The sequence below is a fragment of the Physella acuta genome, unplaced genomic scaffold, assembly GCF_028476545.2.
Source record: "Physella acuta isolate Inbredline_101_S28 unplaced genomic scaffold, ASM2847654v3 ptg000335l, whole genome shotgun sequence".
Taxonomy (NCBI): Eukaryota; Metazoa; Mollusca; class Gastropoda; family Physidae; genus Physella; species Physella acuta.
The window spans coordinates 1,443,365-1,466,861 of NW_026731854.1; the positions used below are offsets into that span (position 1 = coordinate 1,443,365).

General features: G+C 36.2%; 1 protein-coding gene across 1 annotated transcript in view; it reads left to right on the top strand.

Moving 5' to 3' along the window:
* The first annotated feature begins 4,629 nt into the window (after positions 1–4,629).
* LOC131940919 (hemocyanin 2) overlaps positions 4,630–23,497 on the top strand; it is a 56,539-nt gene continuing 37,671 nt past the window's right edge. Inside the window, exons 1-8 of the mRNA XM_059299835.1 lie at positions 4,630–4,740; positions 5,438–5,702; positions 6,909–7,102; positions 7,672–7,927; positions 8,265–8,415; positions 8,535–8,670; positions 10,109–10,379; positions 12,487–12,599. Of these exons, the coding sequence (XP_059155818.1) occupies positions 4,702–4,740; positions 5,438–5,702; positions 6,909–7,102; positions 7,672–7,927; positions 8,265–8,415; positions 8,535–8,670; positions 10,109–10,379; positions 12,487–12,599 (1,425 nt within the window). The 5' untranslated portion in view covers positions 4,630–4,701. The remainder of the gene's footprint in view (positions 4,741–5,437; positions 5,703–6,908; positions 7,103–7,671; positions 7,928–8,264; positions 8,416–8,534; positions 8,671–10,108; positions 10,380–12,486; positions 12,600–23,497) is intronic.

Sequence of the window (23,497 nt, forward strand, 5' to 3'; positions counted from 1 at the left end):
GGTTTAAACAATAATCCTTTTCCATCAATTGAAATCATGATTCATTGGTATAGTTCGTTTATTTCGCTTTTCTAATAGGCTTCGCCTTCGAGTATTTGCATAAAAATATCCTCGAATAACGCCATTTATAAAATCTTTGTTCTTGTCCACGAAAGATGTGTTTGTGACAACTATCTATCAAACTGTCACGGGTGATTCGCGTATAATTTAGTCGGGTAGATAGGGCATGGGTGACGTCAATGGATAGTCACGTGGGTTCGAGAAATGGAAGCAGTGAAGGTGTGGGTGACGTATGGAGAGGGGTGGGGAATTTTTCTGACGGACAGCTACCATATTGATAAACCGTCTATCAATTAGCACTATCGTACAATCATTAGCATCAAATTTGTGAAACTATTTAGAATGTAAACAAAATTATCAGCGTGAAAATCTTACTTATAAAAAAACTTTAAAATACCTCTGCCATTTGTAGTAGACCTATTAACTATTAAAGTTTATTGTTATTAATATTACGAAGTTTAGGCTATAAACTAGGAAGGAAATCGACAATCAAAGGGGCGCTTTATCATAAAAATGTAAACGTTTTTTTTTTTTACTAAACAATTTAAACCATGTAGCGAATCATCTACTTTCACCACATATTGTCCTTTAAACACGGTATAGAATGCTAAATTAGCCATGTATAAATATAATCCATTAAACACTGTGTAGCCATGTATCATAAATAGAAGAATAAAGTAGACACTCAAAAGGGTTTTGGTAGCAGATCTGCAGTGAATTTATAGCTGGTGGATCGGCCCATTCACGTCAGCCGGTCAGAAATAATATTTGCTTACCAGATTAAACAGGTTGGCCAATAGTTCCATTGATTTTTAAATCTCTTGCGTGTTTTGACAATCGCTTTTGTCCTTTGAAATTGTGCTCCTTGATTTGTGTTTGTCTTATAACACAATAAAATCTATTTTATATTCGTATTTGTCATTTATTTTTAACCAATGTTTATTTTACTATAACTAAGCCTATGCATTAAAATAACTGGTATTATAAACAAAAAAGCATCATTCATTTCCCAAAGTAACCCTAAAATTACCCAACGCGATAGCGGATATCTTTATGATTGCTTTATTTTTACCATAGATATTGTAATGTTAGGGATGGGCATCTTTATACATATTAAAAGAAAATAGTAATGATACAATAGAACTTGTATTCCTTTTTCTTTCAACTTTGAGTTATTTTTTAGATTTGCCACACAAGTGGTCGATACATAACAAACTGTTATGTATTGTTGTTTTATTTTTAAAATGTGTTGGTTCCTAAGCCTACTAACAGTGAGAAACAGCGAGACATCGTGACTAAAATGTTTTGTAAGCCGAGTGACAGCGAGAAACAGCGAGACTTCGAGACTAAAATGTTTTGTAAGCAGAGTGACAGCGAGAAACATCGAGACCTCGAGACAAGGTTCAAATGCACTAGGTCTTTAAGTGGGTCACTTGTATAATGTGATACCCTAAACACCAGTATATGCCAGGCTTTTGTTTTTAGTTACCAAGTAGGTCAACGGCTGTAAACATTCTGTAGAATCAAAGATATTAATTTTTAACCGAATAGGAAGAACCAACCATTGAATTATGACATTTTAAAATACCACCTTGTAGACATTATATCAGTAGGCTATACAACAAAGGGGGAAATTCAACATTTAATATTTTAAATAGGAGTTGCTGATAATATTATACCGACTTCGAAACACAAAATGATAGATTTTCGCGAGTGTTTGTTTTGTTACCGAAAAACATAAGTAAGCATCGTATATTCATTCACCAAAAACATAAGTAAGCATTGTATATTCATTCACCAAAAAACATAAGTAAGCATTGTATATTCATTCACCAAAAAACATAAGTAAACATTGTATATTCATTCACCAAAAAACATAACTAAGAATTGTATATTCATTCACCAAAAAACATAAGTAAGCATCGTATATTCATTCACCAAAAAGCATAAATAAGAATTGTATATTCATTCACCAAAAAAACAAATCACGATAAGCTATTTATGAGCGATGAATGAGTGTTGTTTACTTGCTTAACAAACAGTTAATTTTTTTTTAATGTCTAAGGCCTGTGTAGCCAAAATATTGTCAGTTTGTGACAATGGATAACGGTAACTTGTGTGACCAATTATAAATACTAATTGTATAATTTAGAAGATGTAGCTAGTATAAACCATTTCAAGTACATCTGTTATGAAATGTAATCTTACTAGAGCTACTTGTGGTCCATGAATAATACTGAATATATGAATACTAAAAATCGTATCCTAATTCTTAATTTATTTAAATTAATGCTTTTAGACTATATTACGAAATTCATTGTATTCTATAAAAGCCCAGTATTTAGGCCTACATTTTTATGCATGTTGTTTGATCCATCATGAACGATTGGCCAACACCTTCAGTGCGATATGAAATCGATGACCATATCTGAAAAAAAAATATCGATACCGACAGTGAGTACAGCTGTCTGCTCTTGATATTGCTATATCTTGTATGTTGGACACAAACTGGTATGTTCTTATGACACCCATTTCTCTGTACCTAGATCCTTTAACGCATTTTTTAACTCAACTTCTGACGTTAAGCATTCATGACTGTTTAAATTCACTAGACACTACTGGACAACACTCAAGTAAAACTGAACTTACGCACTACTACTAACATGTGTTTCTTCTATTGTGAACCACGTCTGGAAGTTACAGCTAGTTCTAAATGACATTCAATAATTCTTGTGGCAATGTTAAGCTGGCAAACATTACGTTGACAGTAGAGTTGATCGCTAATCTGTGTCAACTTGGGTCTGTTGTCTGTCCAATTATCGTTGCTATGTTAACATTTAGTCTGTTGTCTGTCCAATTAGCGACGCTATTTTAACATATAGTCTATTGTCTGTCCAATTAACAAGACTATGTTATTCGCACTATTGTCTGTCTAATTAACAAGCCTATGTTACTAACATATAGTCTATTGTATGTCCAATTATTGCCTGTCTAATCACAAGACTATGTAACTAACATATAGTCGGCCTACTTTTGTAGTCAGTGAGAGAAAGTGAAACCATTGATATCTTGTGAAGTCAGTATCCACGAGTAATGTAACACGCACTAGTTAGATAGTCGAGGTGATGTAACAAGCGTTATCTCGGCAAAACAAAAAATACATCAATCAGTTCAAAACATTCTTTATATGTGGTGGGGGCTATTGTTGGATAGTGTTAGAGAAACTTGAGAGAAATCTTTGCTATTTCGTTTTATAACTTATTTATTTTTTGTTAATCACTTGGCATATAAATATATATATATATATATATATATATATATATATATATATATATATATATATATATATATATATATACATATATACACACACACACACACATATATATATATACATATATATATATATATATATATATATATATATATATATATATATATATATATAGGGCCTATAAATATAATATATACATATATATATATATATATATATATATATATATATATATATATATATATATATATATAAAATATCATAATGTTTTGACTGATTCTATAATTAAAAGCTAATCTAAATTTACATAATAGGAGCTGTCCGTAAACGAAATGGCGTCACACTCGGGCTGTGTGTGGGGGGGGGGGGAGTGGGTGAGGATAAGACTTGGTTAAGTGTCGAGTTGGAGTGTTAAGAAAGTGTGACGCAACACATACATACATTTCAAAGCAATTTTTAAGCTGAATTTTAGCATTCATTTAGCACCTTACCTAGACTTTTAAAAATGAAAAATAATTAAGTTTGTAGTCTTGAGCTCAGCTCAATTACTATAAAAGAAGGAAGTAGTTGTTTAAAAATTAAAAAGAAGAAAATGTATGACACTTTTGTATCAGACAATGTGTAACGATATGTAACGTAATTTAATTACTAGCCCTGATGATATTGTAATGTAAACTGCCAAATGTAATATAATTGTTTTTAAATCGATGTGGAAAACTGGACTTACGTAGCTATTAAATTTAAGAGCAAAACAAACATCATTAGCAGAATGTTTGCTCACATCGTTGCTACCCCATGAGTGTGCGTATCAGACTGTACAATTTCGTTCATTTAAAACGGACGCAGTAATATTTTGTTGAACGATGTAAATCAGATTCTTGTCGACATAGTGCTGTGTGCCCATTTGATCAGCTCTTATATCCCACCAGCTTCCGTGTCATGGGGAATTAGGAGAGGGGGGTCGGGGGCGGGGGCTGTATAAAAAAAAGTTGTAGCACTAGTAAACGACTGCTCCAAATACTATTGGTTGATTGTGTCAACCTATTTCGTATGTTTTGCTATTTTTAGTTTCCAGTATTCGGATATTTAATTATTGGTAATATCACTAGTGATTGTACATAACAAGATAGTGGATTTTACATGATATTTTGGTATAAAGATTTAACTTTCAATTGGCATACTTTTAGAAGAATTACATTAGTCATTCTTAGACTATTGGTAATTTGATCTTGAACCGAGCAAACACTATCATTGTTGGTTGTCTTGATATTTTTCCTAACTTGAGACTTTTCTCGGTTACAGTATAAATACAATGTATCAATAAGAAAATTGACTAGTCCATATTTTTGACTTTCAATGGTCAAAAAATGGCTATTGTATGGTGTTTGTTAATATTAGCTCAGACTGTAAGTAGACACTATTTTTAAATATATCAAACAAAAGTGTTTTATAGATCTAAGTTGATACAAATATTTGCAGTATGGAACAAAGCTGAGTACTAAATAGTATATATATATATATATATATATATATATATATATATATATATATATATATATGGGCCTATATTAAATCTTTTCCTTTTCCTGCCCAAGACACATGGGGCAGATGAAGCAGAGTTCATCGGTTCCAATCACATTGGCATGCAAGGGATAGTATGGTCAGCACTAGGCATAGGCGTCTTAGTTTCCTTATGCAAGTTAGGTATTCATCAGAGTTTGGTGAATACACAGATGTCTTACAAAATAGAGCCCTGAATCTGATATATATATATATATATATATATATATATATATATATATATATATATATATATATATATATATGTATAATATATACATATATAATATATAATATATATATATATATATATATATATATATATATATATATATATATATATATATATATATATATATATATATATATATATATATGCCCAGCGGGAAGAGGCGTAACATTAACTTTTTTCCCCTAAAAAGATCAATTCTGTTTGCCCCTAACTAAACTGGCACATATGCCCAATGACAAGAATAATTATGTTTGCTCTTTACAAAACTGGCACATACGCCCAGTGACAAGATCATTTCTGTTTGCCCTTAGTTCAACTTTGGACACAGCGTGCTGTTGAGAAAAAGTGTCGAGAGTTTGAACCACGAGGAAATCTTGAACCTGCAGAAGGCTTTACGCAATGTTGCTGACGACACGACAGCCAGAGGTTATGCGAGTATAGCTTCATACCACGGCTACCCGGGCCAGTGCAAACATAACGATCGCCCTGTGGCATGCTGTATCCATGGAATGTCTGTGTTTCCGCAGTGGCACCGTCTCTATGTCGTACAGTTTGAACAGGCACTCAAGGAGAAAGGTAAACAAAACTTTCACGGCTTAAACCAATAGTCAACACGGAGTTTTAGTGCCGTTAAACATACTCAATCATTCATAGATTTCAATTATTTTATTAGTTCAAAACTCAATACATTGTGGCAGCAATATGCCTGCAATCTATTTCTTATGTAAGATGTACATAGTAGAATACGATAAACCTGAGCTCTTAAATAAACAAAACTAGTCGATTCGGTTTTAGTTTGCTTAAAAAATCATTGATTATGAAATAAAACAAAGGATCGTGACATCATGTATAACACTAAAATCGTGCACTTTAAAGCCCCCCAACCAAATGAAAGTGTAAACATTTAATAGGACACCACTTCCAAAATTTTAACTCCCCACCTCATAGAACACATATAAACCGACTTCTCACAAATATCCTAACATTTCTCTACACCTTACCCTATCCTCACTCAACACACACATACACAACCTACAACCCAATTTTATATGAAAACTATATTGTGATAATATCGTCATATTTAAGGCTACCAGTTGTAGAGTTTAATTCTGTGTGAATCTATTTACCCAAGGGTTAAGTTCTCGCAAAAAAGAAAATAAAGACAATTTTAAAGGAAGTAGTATATTACATTGCTCCATATCAACAAGCCATCCAATAGATTGGAATGATAAACCATCACCTATGCCTTTTGTATCATAAAATATGGGCACGATCCTGTGACGGTTGGTGGGTGGGGTCAAGCCTATCCATCGTCTAGAAAATGTATTTGATGTCGCTTTTTCAATGTTATTCTATTTTGTGCAATTATAACAAAATTAAATGTTTAATTTTAAAAAATTAAAACTTAGAGCATATTGTTCGTTTTCTTCAGTATCGACTGACCGCAGTTGTCTTATGAAACCATCAATCATTAACCTTTAATTGGCCACAGTTTATCTTATTAAAACAATCACTCATTAACCTTTATTTGGCCACAGTTTATATTATTAAAACCATCACTCATTAACCTTTATTTGGCCACAGTTTATCTTATTAAAACCATCAATTAGCTTATGTAAACCACCATTCATTAAGGCTCACTTAACCACAGTTAGCCTATGTAAACCACCATTCATTAAGGCTCACTTAACCACAGTTAGCCTATGTAAACCACCATTCATTAAGGCTCACATAACCACAGTTAGCCTATGTAAACCACCATTCATTAACCTCTGTACGCAGGTCTGGGTGTTGGAGTTCCTTTCTGGGACTGGACCAAACCTTTAGACGACCTACCTGAGCTTGTCAAAGGCCAGATATTTATCGACGACCAGGGCGGGTTAGCACGCGCCAATGCCTGGCACCAGGGCAGTATAAACATAGACGGCACTGTGGTACACACTGCACGCGCTGTGGACAGCCGACTTTTTCAAAAAGTTGGTTTTTTAACTAGATAATCTTTTAGCTTCTCTCTGCAAAAAGTGTTTTTTTTAACTAGATAACCTTTTAGCTGATCTCTGCAAAAAGTGGGTATCTTAACTAGATAATCTTTTAGCTGCTCCCTGCAAAAATTGGTATTTTAACTAGCAAATCTTTTGGCTGCTCCCTGCAAAATCTTTACTAGAAAAGTCCCCCATCAACTTCTTAAAATTTTCTTTTTATGCAATTATTTTAATGTCGTTTTTTTTTTATCTAAATGTACTTTGCTACTTCAAAAGTAAAACTTGAAAGGCAGGTAAACTTCAAACAGCTAAATGTTTCAATACCAAAATGGTAGTGTAAGAAAGTATTGGGGATGTTGTTGTCACACTGTGTAAAGTAACCTTTAAACTTCAGAACGAAATTAAAGCAAATAATAGCTTGACAAGAACTGAACATTAGTGATTTATGTGGTCAAATGTTGAGCATGATTTCCATTTTAATAATTTACTTGCAAATCTACGCTTACATCTAAAAATAGAAAACAACAGTCATATATTAATTGAAAATGTTTTGACGCTTGCAGGTAGAGCCAGGAGAGAACACTTATCTGTTTGAACAAGTTTTAAATGCCCTTGAATACCACAACTACTGCCAGTTTGAGGTCCAGTTTGAGGTGGCTCACAACACCATTCACTACCTAGTGGGAGGCCGTAACAAATACTCCATGTCCCACCTTGAATACACCGCATATGATCCCATATTTTTCCTACACCACTCTAACGTAGATAGAATATACGCTGTATATGAAAACCTTCAGCGTCTGAGGGGCTACACTCCAGGTTGGTCAGTTTTTCACTGAAACGCAAATCTAGCTTAGATTCTACATGCTGGTGTTTTGTCTAATGTACTGGGTGTTCATTGCTCAAACTTGTCATAATTGTATGGGCTATTTACATGTTATTTCATGTCATGCAGGGCCTGGTTGTTGCTCAAACTTGTCATAATTCCATGGGCTATTTACATGTTATTTCATGTCATGCAGGGCCTGGTTGTTGCTCAAACTTGTCATAATTCCATGGGCTATTTACATGTTATTTCATGTCATGCAGGGCCTGTTTGTTGCTCAAACTTGTCATAATTGTATGGGCTATTTACATGTTATTTCATGTCATGCAGGGCCTGGCTGTAAAGGGGAGTGTGAAACGTGCGACATCAGAGGAATTCAAAAACCCCTGGAGCCTTTTAATCGACGCACCAACCCGATTCATTTAACCAGACTGTATTCGTCCAGCTACCAAGCTACGGAAATGGCCCAATATGGTTACATGTAAAATAGCACTGAAGCAATTTATTTATTAAAGCTATTTCTGTGTGATTACTAAGCAATGCAAAAAATGCATCCGTTTCTTAGAGTGTGTTACAAAACAATGACCACATTATTCTCAGGTACGATGATCTAAAGCTGAACGGGTACAGTGTGGAGCAGATTCACCAACTTCTTCAGAATCGGCAGACCGTGGACAGAGTGTTTGCAAGTTTTAGTTTAAAAGGCATTCAGACGTCTGCTAATGTCAGGGTGCAGGTATGTTGTATGTAGGGGCCAGGTATGTTGTATGTAGGGGCAGGTATGTTGTATGTAGGGGCCAGGTATATTGTATTTAGGGGCCAGGTATGTTGTATGTAGGGGGCAGGTATGTTGTATGTAGGGGACCAGGTATGTTGTATGTAGGGACCAGGTATGTTGTATGTAGGGGCCAGGTATGTTGTATGTAGGGGCCTGGAATGTTGTATGTAGGGGCCTGGTATGTTGTATGTAGGGGCCAGGTATGTTGTATTTAGGGGCCAGGTATGTTGTATGTAGGGACCAGGTATGTTGTAGGGGCCAGGTATGTTGTATGTAGGGGGCAGTTATAGTGTATGTAGGGCCAGGTATGTTGTATGTAGGGGCCAGGTATGTTGTATGTAGGGGCCAGGTATGTTGTATGTAGGGGGCAGTTATGGTGTATGTAGGGCCAGGTATGTTGTATGTAGAGTCCAGGTATGTTGTATGTAGGGGCCAGCTATGTTGTATGTAGGGGCCAGGTATGTTGTATGTAGGGGCCTGGTATGTTGTATGTAGGGACCAGGTATGTTGTATGTAGGGGCCAGGTATGTTGTATGTAGGGGCCAGGTATGTTGTATGTAGGGGACCAGGTATGTTGTATGTAGGAGCCAGGTATGTTGTAGGGGCCAGGTATGTTGTATGTAGGGGGCAGGTATGTTGTATGTAGGTGGCAGGTATGTTGTATGTAGGGGCCAAGTATGTTGTAGGGGCCAGGTATGATGCTTGTAAGGTGTTCCATCGGAGCACGCCCAACCCCCGCCCCCAGGAGGAAATAGAAAATAATATATAATGTATTTACAAAATTAAGACTTCATCCAGTGTTTGTCCCCAACCCTAAAGTTTTAAGTGCCCCCTTTCCCGGAGAAAATAACATTGCATATATTGTGTATGTAATTTGCACTCATGTTGTATGTTACTGTACATGTATTTAGTATAAGAGCTGATGTATATTTTACATATGGGACATGTATGTTGTGTGTAAGATGTGGGTATTTTGTATTGGGCACGCTTTAAATGTTGAATGTCAAAGAAAACAAAATATTAATCTGAAGAAGATAACATATACAGAGTCTATCAATTGAAACAGCATATTCATTGTAATATTTTTTACAGTCGTATAACATAACACAACACATATTTTGAAAAGTATTAGGGCCAATTGGATCTGTACTATGATATTATAATGTCATTCATGAAACGTATATATTTATAATATTCTAAAGGGTCTTATAAATTGTGGAGAGCTGGCGTTTACTAATACAAAATCTAAACCTATGATTTTTATTTACAGATTAAAATAACTTGACGAAAACACACACACACACACACACACACACACACACACATATATATATATATATATATATATATATATATATATATATATATATATATATATATATATATATATATATAGGTATGCATCCCTGGTGCTAAACGCCAATCAAATGAGAATTGCGAATTCGCCGGAGATTTCTTCATATTAGGTGGCCCACTAGAGATGCCATGGGCTTTCACCTGGCCTTATCTTTTTGAAATCACAAAAACTGTCAACAAGCTTGGTGTGGCTCTTGACGGAAACTATTTTGCTAAGGTTGAACTCTACAGTGTAAACGGAACTCAGCTCCCATCTAATCTCATACCAACTCCTTCAGTAACATACAGGCCGGCCAAAGGAAAAGCAGATCGTAAGTCACAAGTCATTGTTTTACAAAAACACCGGTAGCCTACTGCAAATCGTTAGCTTATCGATGGTATGTATATATATATATATATATATATATACATATATATATACATATATACATATATATATATATATACATATATATATATATATACATGTATATATATATATATATGTATATATATATATATATATATATATATATATATATATATATATATATATATATATATATATATATATATATATATAATAGTATTGGTAATAGGGGTTTAAATGTTGTTTATATTTAAAAATAGCGTGCCCGTCCCAGCACGTTGCCGCAATGATACAAAAAATTGTCTGACGAAATATACAAGAAGGGTTTCATCAATGTGTTACCAATTCTATTTTCTTAGACTGTGACCTGGTTTCCTAAAACTAAGTTATTTAAATGTAAACAATGCCAGCGCGTGGATCATATTTATCGGGGCACGTGTTTACCTTACCTACCGCATGAAAACCTTGAGTGTATGCTAATCACTAACTGTAACAGTGAGGTAGAACACACTTTGGTCACCACCCAATTGTCATGGACGTAGAGGGGCATTATCGGAAGCCCCCGATTACACTACCGCAGGGGTGCAGAGTACGAACCTAGGCTCCTTAAAACTAACGTAGGCGCCATAGTGCTTACAGGGCACAAATTGGCACCCTGTCGGGGCGCCGGCGAACGCCCTTGATTCAGTTTAGTGAACGACTATAACACCGCATTTTATCCATAGTCAATCGCACTTTTTAAAACGAATGTAGGCACCATAGCTCTCACGAAATAGCCCAGGGCGCCAAATCAAAACACTGCCGGGGCGCCGACGGACTCGCTCCATTGAATTCATTGAACCACTATAATGCCCCATTTTATCCATAGTCTATCGCCCATGCAAAATTGAATGTTTTTCCTGCAGAAACCTGCTCGGGAGTATTATCATCAACTACCCAAAGTTTTATGTCACTAGGTTGAATAGTATCGAACCGCATCCAGTTTTTTTTTATATAAACCGTATATAGAGAAAAATCGCACCTTCCCGGGGCGCCGCCCTTGCCAAATTAAAACAATTTTTTTGCAAAAACCTCCCCTAGAGTGTTCTAATCAAGTTCTCAAAGTTTCATGGCGATCAAATGAATGGTGTCAAACCGTAATCGACTTTATTTTTATATACCGTATATAGATAAGAATCAAATCGCGCCCTGTCGGGGCGCCACTCCCGCGAATTTAATTTATTTTTTCGTGCAGTTACCTCACCAGGAGCATACTCAACAGCTTCCAATGTTTCATGACGATCGGATGAAAGGTGTAGTGATGCATAAAAGACATACAGACACACATACATATACTATAGATCCCTATATACAGTGGCGTAGCCAGGTCGGGTGTCACCCGGTGCGGCATTCAAGAGGCTTTGTACCCCCCCCTCAAGTTTTTCTCTATATATTTTGCTATTTTTTGCCTGGTGTTACCCCCCCCCCCCCTAAATGGTGTCACCCGGTGCGGTCCGCACCCCCCGCCCCCCCTCAATACGCCCCTGTATATATATATATATATATATATATATATATATATATATATATATATATATATATATATATATGTATATATATATAGTATATATAGAGAGAGAGAGTGAGAGAGAGAGAGGGAGAGAATGAGAATGAGAGAGAGGGATTATATTAAAATCGATATGTGTTCATAGAAATCATTATTAGTTATTTTTTTATTTATTTTGAAACCTAACGCGTGTTTCTTTGAAAAAATACTGAATTGCTTAGCAAAGTATGACAACCATTTAGACAATCTAAAGGTCCTAAAAGACATGTGGTGAGTCGACTCATACCAGGTGCCAGTTAGAGAAGTGGGGTTTTGGAGAAGTTAATTAGGTGATATTTTTATTAGCTTAAACTGTTAAATGCAAGGCCTATATATCTGCAAAAAAATTCTCCCGCTGGATAAATGTAAGGTCTATATTAAATTAATCTAGCTTTGATAATATTAGATGTTAAATACTCAAATATTATTACATTTAAGGTTAAAATAGGCACAATTTTAAAGTTTTTATTTAAATACTATCCAGCCATAATTGACAATAGTGGAAAAAGCAAGTACGAGAAAGCAATAAGAAAGGATATAGATCGTCTTACTAGAGAAGAAATAGCATCAATTCGAGATGCAATGGACAAATTTCAGGTAGGTGGAACTCGTCATTAAATAAAAATAGTGAAACTTATCTCCTGTAGACAAGCAGAAAGATTGCACTCTCACATCATCTTACAAATAACAACATAATAATCTAGTAATTAATTAAGTTTGCAATTTTAAATGTAAATATACATAATAATATATTTCGGTGCAGATCTAGATCTACTTGCACAGTTTTCGTATGCATAATTTTCTGCGTGTAAGTTTCTGTGCTTGCATTTTTTGTGTCCATCTTTCTTTTTCTGCGTTTTCTCCGTTGCTCTTTTTTCTTTTGACCCAGAGGAACAGTAAGATTATTTTTATAGGGTGCGATAATTGTAATTAAATAAATCTCGATAGTCCAGGCGGTGAGTGGAAAAAAGTCACTAGAAAAAAAAAGCAAAAAAAATCAGGTTTTGCTAGGAAAAAAGTCACACAAAAAAAAGTCACAGAAATCTTTTATAAAATATTTTGATTGAATTGTTGAAAATTGTAAAATTTTGGGTGTTTCTTGAAGTGGGTATTGTTTTTTTTTTTTTTTTTTTTTTTTTTTTTTTTTGTAGCACATTTATAAAATTTAAAAGCATTATGTTTTATAACAATAATTAGTAAAAAAAAAAAGAACTACTTTAAGATCATAATTTACACAGCAACCTCAACTTGTGTTATGTATTTAGTTAAATACGCTTAAAAACAAATTAATGATAAATGTGGGCAGTACGGGCGTTTGAACTATTGTTGTGATGAGTTGAGGACAGCAAGTCACGTTAACTGCAAGTTTATGATATCTCACGCAAATTTAAAGTTAGTATTTAAATAACACGATAAAAACCGAGAAGGTTGGAACAATATATTAAATTTTATTTGAATAACGGAATTAAAACCTTCATACTTCATACTCAATACGTGTAAGTGTCATATAAGCACATTACTTTGCATTTAATTTATGATAAATTAATTTGCACTTTCTGAATATTTAAAACTTAAATATTAACAAATCCCTTGCGAATGCACATTTGTGACTTTTTTTTTTTTCATGTGACTTTTTTTTTTCCTACAATCAGTCCAGGCATACGTTAGAATAGAAATTTGTTTTTAAAAGATGTGCTAAATATTTTTAAAGCAGACGTATAATTTTAACCAAACATTAGGCTAAGCACACAATGTCAATAAAATCTGGCATTGCAAGAAAGTTGAAGAGCGAAAAAGTTAGAATAGATTTTCGATTCTAATTTTATTAACATTCCAGATATCTAGATTAGATCTAGATCTAGATTCTAGATCTAGATCTAGACTCTAGATCTTGACTGGATCTAGAATCTAGATCTACTAGAAAAATCTAGATCTCGATTAGATCTAAAATCTAGACTAGATCTAGAAAATAGATTCTCTAGATCTAATTTAATAAAACTATTCTAAACTGTTTTAACAAGCCTCAACAGTCGTGGTTGAGTTTTTGTTAATGCCACCCTCATTCATGTCATTCTCAGCATAAATTATTTTTTGTTTTGTTTTCAATTGGAGAAGTGTTGAAATTATATTCTCTCAAAGATATAGATCTATAGAAAAAAAAAAATTCATAAAAAACGTTTTAATAACAAGCTTTTATGTAATGATGCACTAAAAAGTAGAAAATAAATTATAGACTACTATTTAAATAACTATAAAGAAAAGCGTGGGTCACTTTAGTATCTATTGGATACCTTTACTAATGTTAAGGAAGACACCCACGCTTTTCTTTATAGTTATTTAAATAGTAGTCTATAATTTATTTTCTACTTTTTAGTGCATCATTACATAAAAGCTTGTTATTAAAACGTTTTTTATGAATTTTTTTTTCAGTACTTTACATGTTTTATCTTCAATAGAGTTACATGACTAAAAACCATTGCGCGCCTACTGAATATCACGTTCAGTAGGCGCGCAATGGTTTTTGAACGCAGCCATTACGTGGTCGTGATGGCGCAGCTATTGATGACGCGTGTGGTGTGGTTGGCTAGACATGCCTACTAATTCGGTCCAAATTTTAATTAATTCATAAAAAATCAATTAGGCATCCAATTAAGTCAAATTTAGATTCAGATTGCATTGTCTTCATGTCTTGACCCACGTGCCAACTGTGAATCGTATCGGTCAAGTAGAACTGTCCGAATTTTCACTCCTGCGTTTCCGTCTAGACTGACGACTGACGACTTACGACAGACAGAGGAAGTGAGTTAAATAAAAGCTTGTAAAAAGGAACTTAGACTTGAAAGGCAAATTTAGGAATTTATCTTGTAATTAGAATCTAATTGGTAATGCTTGCAAAATAGAGGGAAGCAGAGAAAGGTTAATGTGTTAAATTGTTAATGAAGATTCTTCTTCTTTCGGCTCAAGTAAATAACGCTGCAGCTCATTTTTAAGAGATTCAAGGTGCCTAGAATCCTCTTTCAAATTTTTATTTATATCACAATCAGATTCATCTATATATATAAAGCAAAGTGGTCAAGTGCCCGATAGGGCACTTCCCGGCGCCGCAGGCGCGTCAAATTTGGCACGATGGTGCCTTCGGGCGATAGAACACGAGGGCCGGTGACGGTTGGCCGAAAAGTCTACGGAGAGGGGGTCAAAACTGACCTCGACTGACCGGCGCCTTATATGGGCTATATTACGAAAAAAAATTTCCTCCGACGACCCCCCTTGAAAATTTGTGTGGTTGTAGGAGAACGCCTTGGGGTGTCCCAAAAAACTCGCCATGTCCGGGAAAATTCGTTAAATGGGTCAAAACTGACCAGTCGTATTTCCCTATATAATCTTTGTATTTTATGGGAAAAACAGAGGGTGATTTCAAAACGGATTTTAGGGCACTTTCCGTCTTTACATCTGGCTAATTTTTTGCATGCTCTAAGGTAAATGGCTTAACCTTTAGGGAAAACTGTCGGTTTCACTCAAAGCCCTCGACGAGGGCTAAAAAGTGACCGCGAGTGAAATTCTCTTTATATGGGCTATATTACGAAAAAAAAATTCCTCCGACGACCCCCCTTGATATTTTGTGAGGTGGTAGGAGAACGTCTTGGGGTGTCACAAAAAACTCGCCATGTCCGGGAAAAATCGGGAAATGGGTCAAAACTGACCAGTCGTATTTCCCTATATAATCTTTGTATTTTACGGGAAAAACAGAGGGTCATTTCAAAACGGATTTTAGGGCACTTACCCTCTTTACATCTGGCTAATTTTTGGCATGTTTATAGGTAAATGGGTTGGCCGTAGGGCAGACCTGTCGGTCTCACTCAAAGCCCTCGACGAGGGCTAAAAAGTGACCGCGAGTGAAATTCTCTTTATATGAGCTCTATTACGAAAAAAAATTTCCTCCGACGACCCCCCTTGAAATTTTGTGAGGTGGTAGGAGAACACCTTGGGGTGTCACAAAAAACTCGGCATATCTGGGAAAACTTCGTAAAGGGGTCAAAACTGACCAGTCGTATTTCCCTATATAATCTTTGTATTTTATGGGAAAAACATAGGGTCATTTCAACGCGGATTTTAGGGTAATTAAACTCAGTATATCTGGCTAATTTTTTGCATACATTTAGGTAAATGGCTTGACCTTAAGGGAAAACTGTCGGTTTGACTCAAAGCCCTCGACGAGGGCTAAAATGTGACCGCGAGTGAAATTCTCTTTATATGAGCTCTATTACGAAAAAAAATTTCCTCCGACGACCCCCCTTGATATTTTGTGAGGTGGTAGGAGAACGCCTTGGGGTGTCACAAAAAACTCGGCATATCTGGGAAAACTTCGTAAAGGGGTCAAAACTGACCAGTCGTATTTCCCTATATAATCTTTGTATTTTATGGGAAAAACAGAGGGTCATTTCAACGCAGACTTTAGGGTACTTAAACTCAGTATATCTGGCTAATTTTTGGCATACATTTAGGTAAATGGGTTGACCTTTAGGGAAAACTGTCGGTTTGACTCAAAGCCCTCGACGAGGGCTAAAATGTGACCGCGAGTGAAATTCTCTTTATATGAGCTCTATTACGAAAAAAAATTTCCTCCGACGACCCCCCTTGATTTTTTGTGAGGTGGTAGAAGAACACCTAGGGGTGTCACAAAAAACTCGGCATATCTGGGAAAACTTCGTAAAGCGGTCAAAACTGACCAGTTGTATTTCCCTATATAATCTTTGTATTTTATGGGAAAAACAGAGGGTCATTTCAACGCAGACTTTAGGGTACTTAAGCTCAGTATATCTGGCTAATTTTTTGCATGCTCCTAGGTCAATGGATTGACCTTTAGGGAAAACTGTCGGTTACACTCAAAGCCCTCGACGAGGGCTAAAAAGTGACCGCGAGTGAAATTCTCTTTATATGAGCTCTATTACGAAAAAAAATTTCCTCCGACGACCCCCCTTGATATTTTGTGAGGTGGTAGAAGAACACCTAGGGGTGTCACAAAAAACTCGGCATATCTGGGAAAACTTCGTAAAGCGGTCAAAACTGACCAGTTGTATTTCCCTATATAATCTTTGTATTTTATGGGAAAAACATAGGGTCATTTCAACGCAGACTTTAGGGTACTTAAGCTAGGTACATATGGCTAATTTTTTGCATGCTCCTAGGTCAATGGATTGACCTTTAGGGAAAACTGTCGGTTACACTCAAAGCCCTCGACGAGGGCTAAAAAGTGACCGCGAGTGAAATTCTCTTTATATGAGCTCTATTACGAAAAAAAATTTCCTCCGACGACCCCCCTTGATATTTTGTGAGGTGGTAGAAGAACACCTAGGGGTGTCACAAAAAACTCGGCATATCTGGGAAAACTTCGTAAAGCGGTCAAAACTGACCAGTTGTATTTCCCTATATAATCTTTGTATTTTATGGGAAAAACAGAGGGTCATTTCAACGCAGACTTTAGGGTACTTAAGCTAGGTACATATGGCTAATTTTTTGCATGCTCCTAGGTCAATGGATTGATCTTTAGGGAAAACTGTCGGTTACACTCAAAGCCCTCGACGAGGGCTAAAAAGTGACCGCGAGTGAAATTCTCTTTATATGAGCTCTATTACGAAAAAAAATTTCCTCCGACGACCCCCCTTGATATTTTGTGAGGTGATAGAAGAACACCTAGGGGTGTCACAAAAAACTCGGCATATCTGGGAAATTTTCGTAAAGCGGTCAAAACTGACCAGTTGTATTTCCCTATATAATCTTTGTATTTTATGGGAAAAACAGAGGGTCATTTCAACGCAGACTTTAGGGTACTTAAGCTAGGTACATATGGCTAATTTTTTGCATGCTCCTAGGTCAATGGATTGACCTTTAGGGAAAACTGTCGGTTACACTCAAAGCCCTCGACGAGGGCTAAAAAGTGACCGCGAGTGAAATTCTCTTTATATGAGCTCTATTACGAAAAAAAATTTCCTCCGACGACCCCCCTTGATATTTTGTGAGGTGGTAGAAGAACACCTAGGGGTGTCACAAAAAACTCGGCATATCTGGGAAAACTTCGTAAAGGGGTCAAAACTGACCAGTTGTATTTCCCTATATAATCTTTGTATTTTATGGGAAAAACAGAGGGTCATTTCAACGCAGACTTTAGGGTACTTAAGCTCAGTATATCTGGCTAATTTTTTGCATGCTCCTAGGTCAATGGATTGACCTTTAGGGAAAACTGTCGGTTACACTCAAAGCCCTCGACGAGGGCTAAAAAGTGACCGCGAGTGAAATTCTCTTTATATGAGCTCTATTACGAAAAAAATTTTCCTCCGACGACCCCCCTTGATATTTTGTGAGGTGGTAGAAGAACACCTAGGGGTGTCACAAAAAACTCGGCATATCTGGGAAAACTTCGTAAAGGGGTCAAAACTGACCAGTTGTATTTCCCTATATAATCTTTGTATTTTATGGGGAAAACTGGGTAATTTCTACGCAAATTTTAGGGTACTTACTCTTTGTATAACTGGCTAATGTTTTGCATACACCTCTATAGATAGATGGGCCGTATGGAAAACCTGTTGGTCAGCATTAAAGCCCTCGAAGAGGGCTAAAAATGACTGCGAGTGAAATTCTCATTATACGAAATTTGGTCAATTGGTCTTTGAGCAGGGGAGGTAACTTTTTAATGTAACAATTTTTTAATATTTTGTATACTCTTTTTAAGAAAAAACAAAAATCATAAAGTATAGCATTGTTTTAAATGGATATTGTGTTATAAATTAAGTTTTGTATTGTATTGTAATTGTAAAATTAATTGCAAAAGTAATTTAATATAATATTTGATTGATAATTTTTATGAAAGCCCTTTCAGTTCTAATAACCTTGCGAGTAATAAGTTGCGAATATTCCATCAATTTATGGGTACTAAAAAAGTACCCCACTGTATAAATTTAGACATTTAATATAACAGCCAATCGCCTATTAATTAATCATTCAATTTCTCAACTTTTTTGAAAACCTAAGCGAAGCTAGGCAGTATGCCTAGTCTATATATATAAAGCAAAGTGGTCAAGTGCCCGATAGGGCACTTCCCGGCGCCGCAGGCGCGTCAAATTTGGCACGATGGTGCCTTCGGGCAATAGAACACGAAGGCCGGTGACGGTTGGCCGAAAAGTCTACGGAGAAGGGGTCAAAACTGACCTCGACTGACCGGCGCCTTATATGGGCTATATTACGAAAAAAAATTTCCTCCGACGACCCCCCTTGAAATTTTGTGAGGTGGTAGGAGAACACCTTGGGGTGTCACAAAAAACTCGCCATGTCCGGGAAAAATCGGGAAATGGGTCAAAACTGACCAGTCGTATTTCCCTATATAATCTTTGTATTTTATGGGAAAAACAGAGGGTCATTTCAAAACGGATTTTAGGGCACTTACCCTGTTTACATCTGGCTAATTTTTGGCATGTTTATAGGTAAATGGCTTGACCGTAGGGCAGACCTGTCGGTCTTACTCAAAGCCTTCGACGAGGGCTAAAAAGTGACCGCGAGTGAAATTCTCTTTATATGAGCTCTATTACGAAAAAAAATTTCCTCCGACGACCCCCCTTGATATTTTGTGAGGTGGTAGGAGAACGCCTTGGGGTGTCACAAAAAACTCGCCATGTCCGGGAAAAATCGGGAAATGGGTCAAAACTGACCAGTCGTATTTCCCTATATAATCTTTGTATTTTATGGGGAAAACAGAGGGTCATTTCAAAACGGATTTTATGGCACTTACTCTCTTTACATGTGGCTCAGTTTTGGCATGCTTATAGGTAAATGGCTTGACCTTTAGGGAAAACTGTCGGTTACACTCAAAGCACTCGACGAGGGCTAAAAAGTGACCGCGAGTGAAATTCTCTTTATATGAGCTCTATTACGAAAAAAAATTTCCTCCGACGACCCCCCTTGATATTTTGTGAGGTGGTAGAAGAACACCTAGGGGTGTCACAAAAAACTCGGCATATCTGGGAAAACTTCGTAAAGTGGTCAAAACTGACCAGTTGTATTTCCCTATATAATCTTTGTATTTTATGGGAAAAAAAGAGGGTCATTTCAACGCAGACTATAGGGTACTTAAGCTCAGTATATCTGGCTAATTTTTTGCATGCTCCTAGAACAATGGCTTGACCTTTAGGGAAAACTGTCGGTTACACTCAAAGCCCTCGACGAGGGCTAAAAAGTGACCGCGAGTGAAATTCTCTTTATATGAGCTCTATTACGAAAAAAAATTTCCTCCGACGACCCCCCTTGATATTTTGTGAGGTGGTAGAAGAACACCTAGGGGTGTCACAAAAAACTCGGCATATCTGGGAAAACTTCGTAAAGCGGTCAAAACTGACCAGTTGTATTTCCCTATATAATCTTTGTATTTTCTGGGAAAAAAAGAGGGTCATTTCAACGCAGACTTTAGGGTACTTAAGCTCAGTATATCTGGCTAATTTTTTGCATGCTCCTAGGTCAATGGCTTGGCCTTTAGGGAAAACTGTCGGTCACACTCAAAGCCCTCGACGAGGGCTAAAAAGTGACCGCGAGTGAAATTCTCTTTATATGAGCTCTATTAGGAAAAATAATTTCCTCCGACGACCCCCCTTGATATTTTGTGAGGTGGTAGAAGAACACCTAAGGGTGTCACAAAAAACTCGGCATATCTGGGAAAACTTCGTAAAGCGGTCAAAACTGACCAGTTGTATTTCCCTATATAATCTTTGTATTTTATGGGAAAAACAGAGGGTCATTTCAACGCAGACTTTAGGGTACTTAAGCTCAGTATATCTGGCTAATTTTTTGCATGCTCCTAGATCAATGGCTTGACCTTTAGGGAAAACTGTCGGTTACACTCAAAGCACTCGACGAGGGCTAAAAAGTGACCGCGAGTGAAATTCTCTTTATATGAGCTCTATTACGAAAAAAAATTTCCTCCGACGACCCCCCTTGATATTTTGTGAGGTGGTAGAAGAACACCTAGGGGTGTCACAAAAAACTCGGCATATCTGGGAAAACTTCGTAAAGTGGTCAAAACTGACCAGTTGTATTTCCCTATATAATCTTTGTATTTTATGGGAAAAAAAGAGGGTCATTTCAACGCAGACTTTAGGGTACTTAAGCTCAGTATATCTGGCTAATTTTTTGCATGCTCCTAGGTCAATGGCTTGGCCTTTAGGGAAAACTGTCGGTTACACTCAAAGCCCTCGACGAGGGCTAAAACGTGACCGCGAGTGAAATTCTCTTTATATGAGCTCTATTAAGAAAAAAAATTTCCTCCGACGACCCCCCTTGATATTTTGTGAGGTGGTAGAAGAACACCTAGGGGTGTCACAAAAAACTCGGCATATCTGGGAAAACTTCGTAAAGCGGTCAAAACTGACCAGTTGTATTTCCCTATATAATCTTTGTATTTTATGGGAAAAACAGAGGGTCATTTCAACGCAGACTTTAGGGTACTTAAGCTCAGTATATCTGGCTAATTTTTTCGCATGCTCATAGGTCAATGGCTTGACCTTTAGGGAAAACTGTCGGTTACACTCAAAGCCCTCGACGAGGGCTAAAAAGTGACCGCGAGTGAAATTCTCTTTATATGAGCTCTATTACGAAAAAAAATTTCCTCCGACGACCCCCCTTGATATTTTGTGAGGTGGTAGAAGAACACCTAGGGGTGTCACAAAAAACTCGGCATATCTGGGAAAACTTCGTAAAGCGGTCAAAACTGACCAGTTGTATTTCCCTATATAATCTTTGTATTTTATGGGAAAAACAGAGGGTCATTTCAACGCAGACTTTAGGGTACTTAAGCTCAGTATATCTGGCTAATTTTTTGCATGCTCATAGGTCAATGGCTTGACCTTTAGGGAAAACTGTCGGTTACACTCAAAGCCCTCGACGAGGGCTAAAAAGTGACCGCGAGTGAAATTCTCTTTATATGAGCTCTATTACGAAAAAAAATTTCCTCCGACGACCCCCCTTGATATTTTGTGAGGTGGTAGAAGAACACCTAGGGGTGTCACAAAAAACTCGGCATATCTGGGAAAACTTCGTAAAGCGGTCAAAACTGACCAGTTGTATTTCCCTATATAATCTTTGTATTTTATGGGAAAAACAGAGGGTCATTTCAACGCAGACTTTAGGGTACTTAAGCTCAGTATATCTGGCTAATTTTTTGCATGCTCCTGGGTTAATGGCTTGACCTTTAAGGAAAACTGTCGGTTACACTCAAAGCCCTCGACGAGGGCTAAAAAGTGACCGCGAGTGAAATTCTCTTTATATGAGCTCTATTAGGAAAAATAATTTCCTCCGACGACCCCCCTTGATATTTTGTGAGGTGGTAGAAGAACACCTAGGGGTGTCATAAAAAACACGGCATATCTGGGAAAACTTCGTAAAGCGGTCAAAACTGACCAGTTGTATTTCCCTATATAATCTTTGTATTTTATGGGAAAAACAGGGAAATTTTAACACAATTTTTAGGTTACTTAATGTCTGTACATCATGCTAAGTTTTTGCATACACTACTATAGATGACTAGGCCGTATGGAAAAGCTGTTGGTCAGACTCAAAGCCCTCGACGAGGGCTAAAAGATGGTCTTGAGTGAAATTCTCATTATATGAGATATATATATATATAAATAAATTGACGAACGATCCCCTTCATATTATGTGACGTCGTAGACCGACCCTGGAGGGTAACAAAAAAAACTTTATTCCCGTCGGAAACAGCCATTATAGTCGTTAAATATGTTCATATAACATAATTTCTTATATAAGCAAACAATATAAGTAAACAATGACATACGTCATACGTTCAGTTTTCAAGGGAGGTAACGTTTTTAAAATTATTATTTTTCAAATAATTGTATACTATTTTAAACAGAAACAGAAAATGACGAAGTATAGCATTTGTTTTAGTACAAAATTAAGTTGTTAATTTAGTTAAGTATCCTAAATAAATTAATGAATTAATTTCAAAAGGCAATGTAATATAAACTATGAGATATAATGTTCATGAAACCTGTGTAGTTCTAATTCCATTTTAGTTATACATTGCGTACTTTCCAAAAATTCTCTTTGAACTGTATTTAAATTACGAACAAAAACATGTTTTTTCTAAAGTTAGCATTACTGTTTAAATTCAACTTATTAAAGCCCTCCACACCCAATCCATCGCTAAATAATTAAGTATTCAAATTCTCAAATGTTTTTTAAAAACCTAAGCGAAGCTAGGCAGTATGCCTAGTCTACCATAAAGCAGAGTTTCTCAATCATGGCATTATGTCCAAGATTTATTTTTCTTGCCAATTTTTCAGTTTTGATAAAAATGCCCTGAGATTATCACAAAAAGGGATAATATTTGTTCACTTTCCCTGAAGCTTCAGGTTAAGCTTATGTTGTTCAAATATATCTGCTAGGTGTGATACTCTGTCCTACCACTATTTGTCCTTGAAGTATATTAAAAGGTC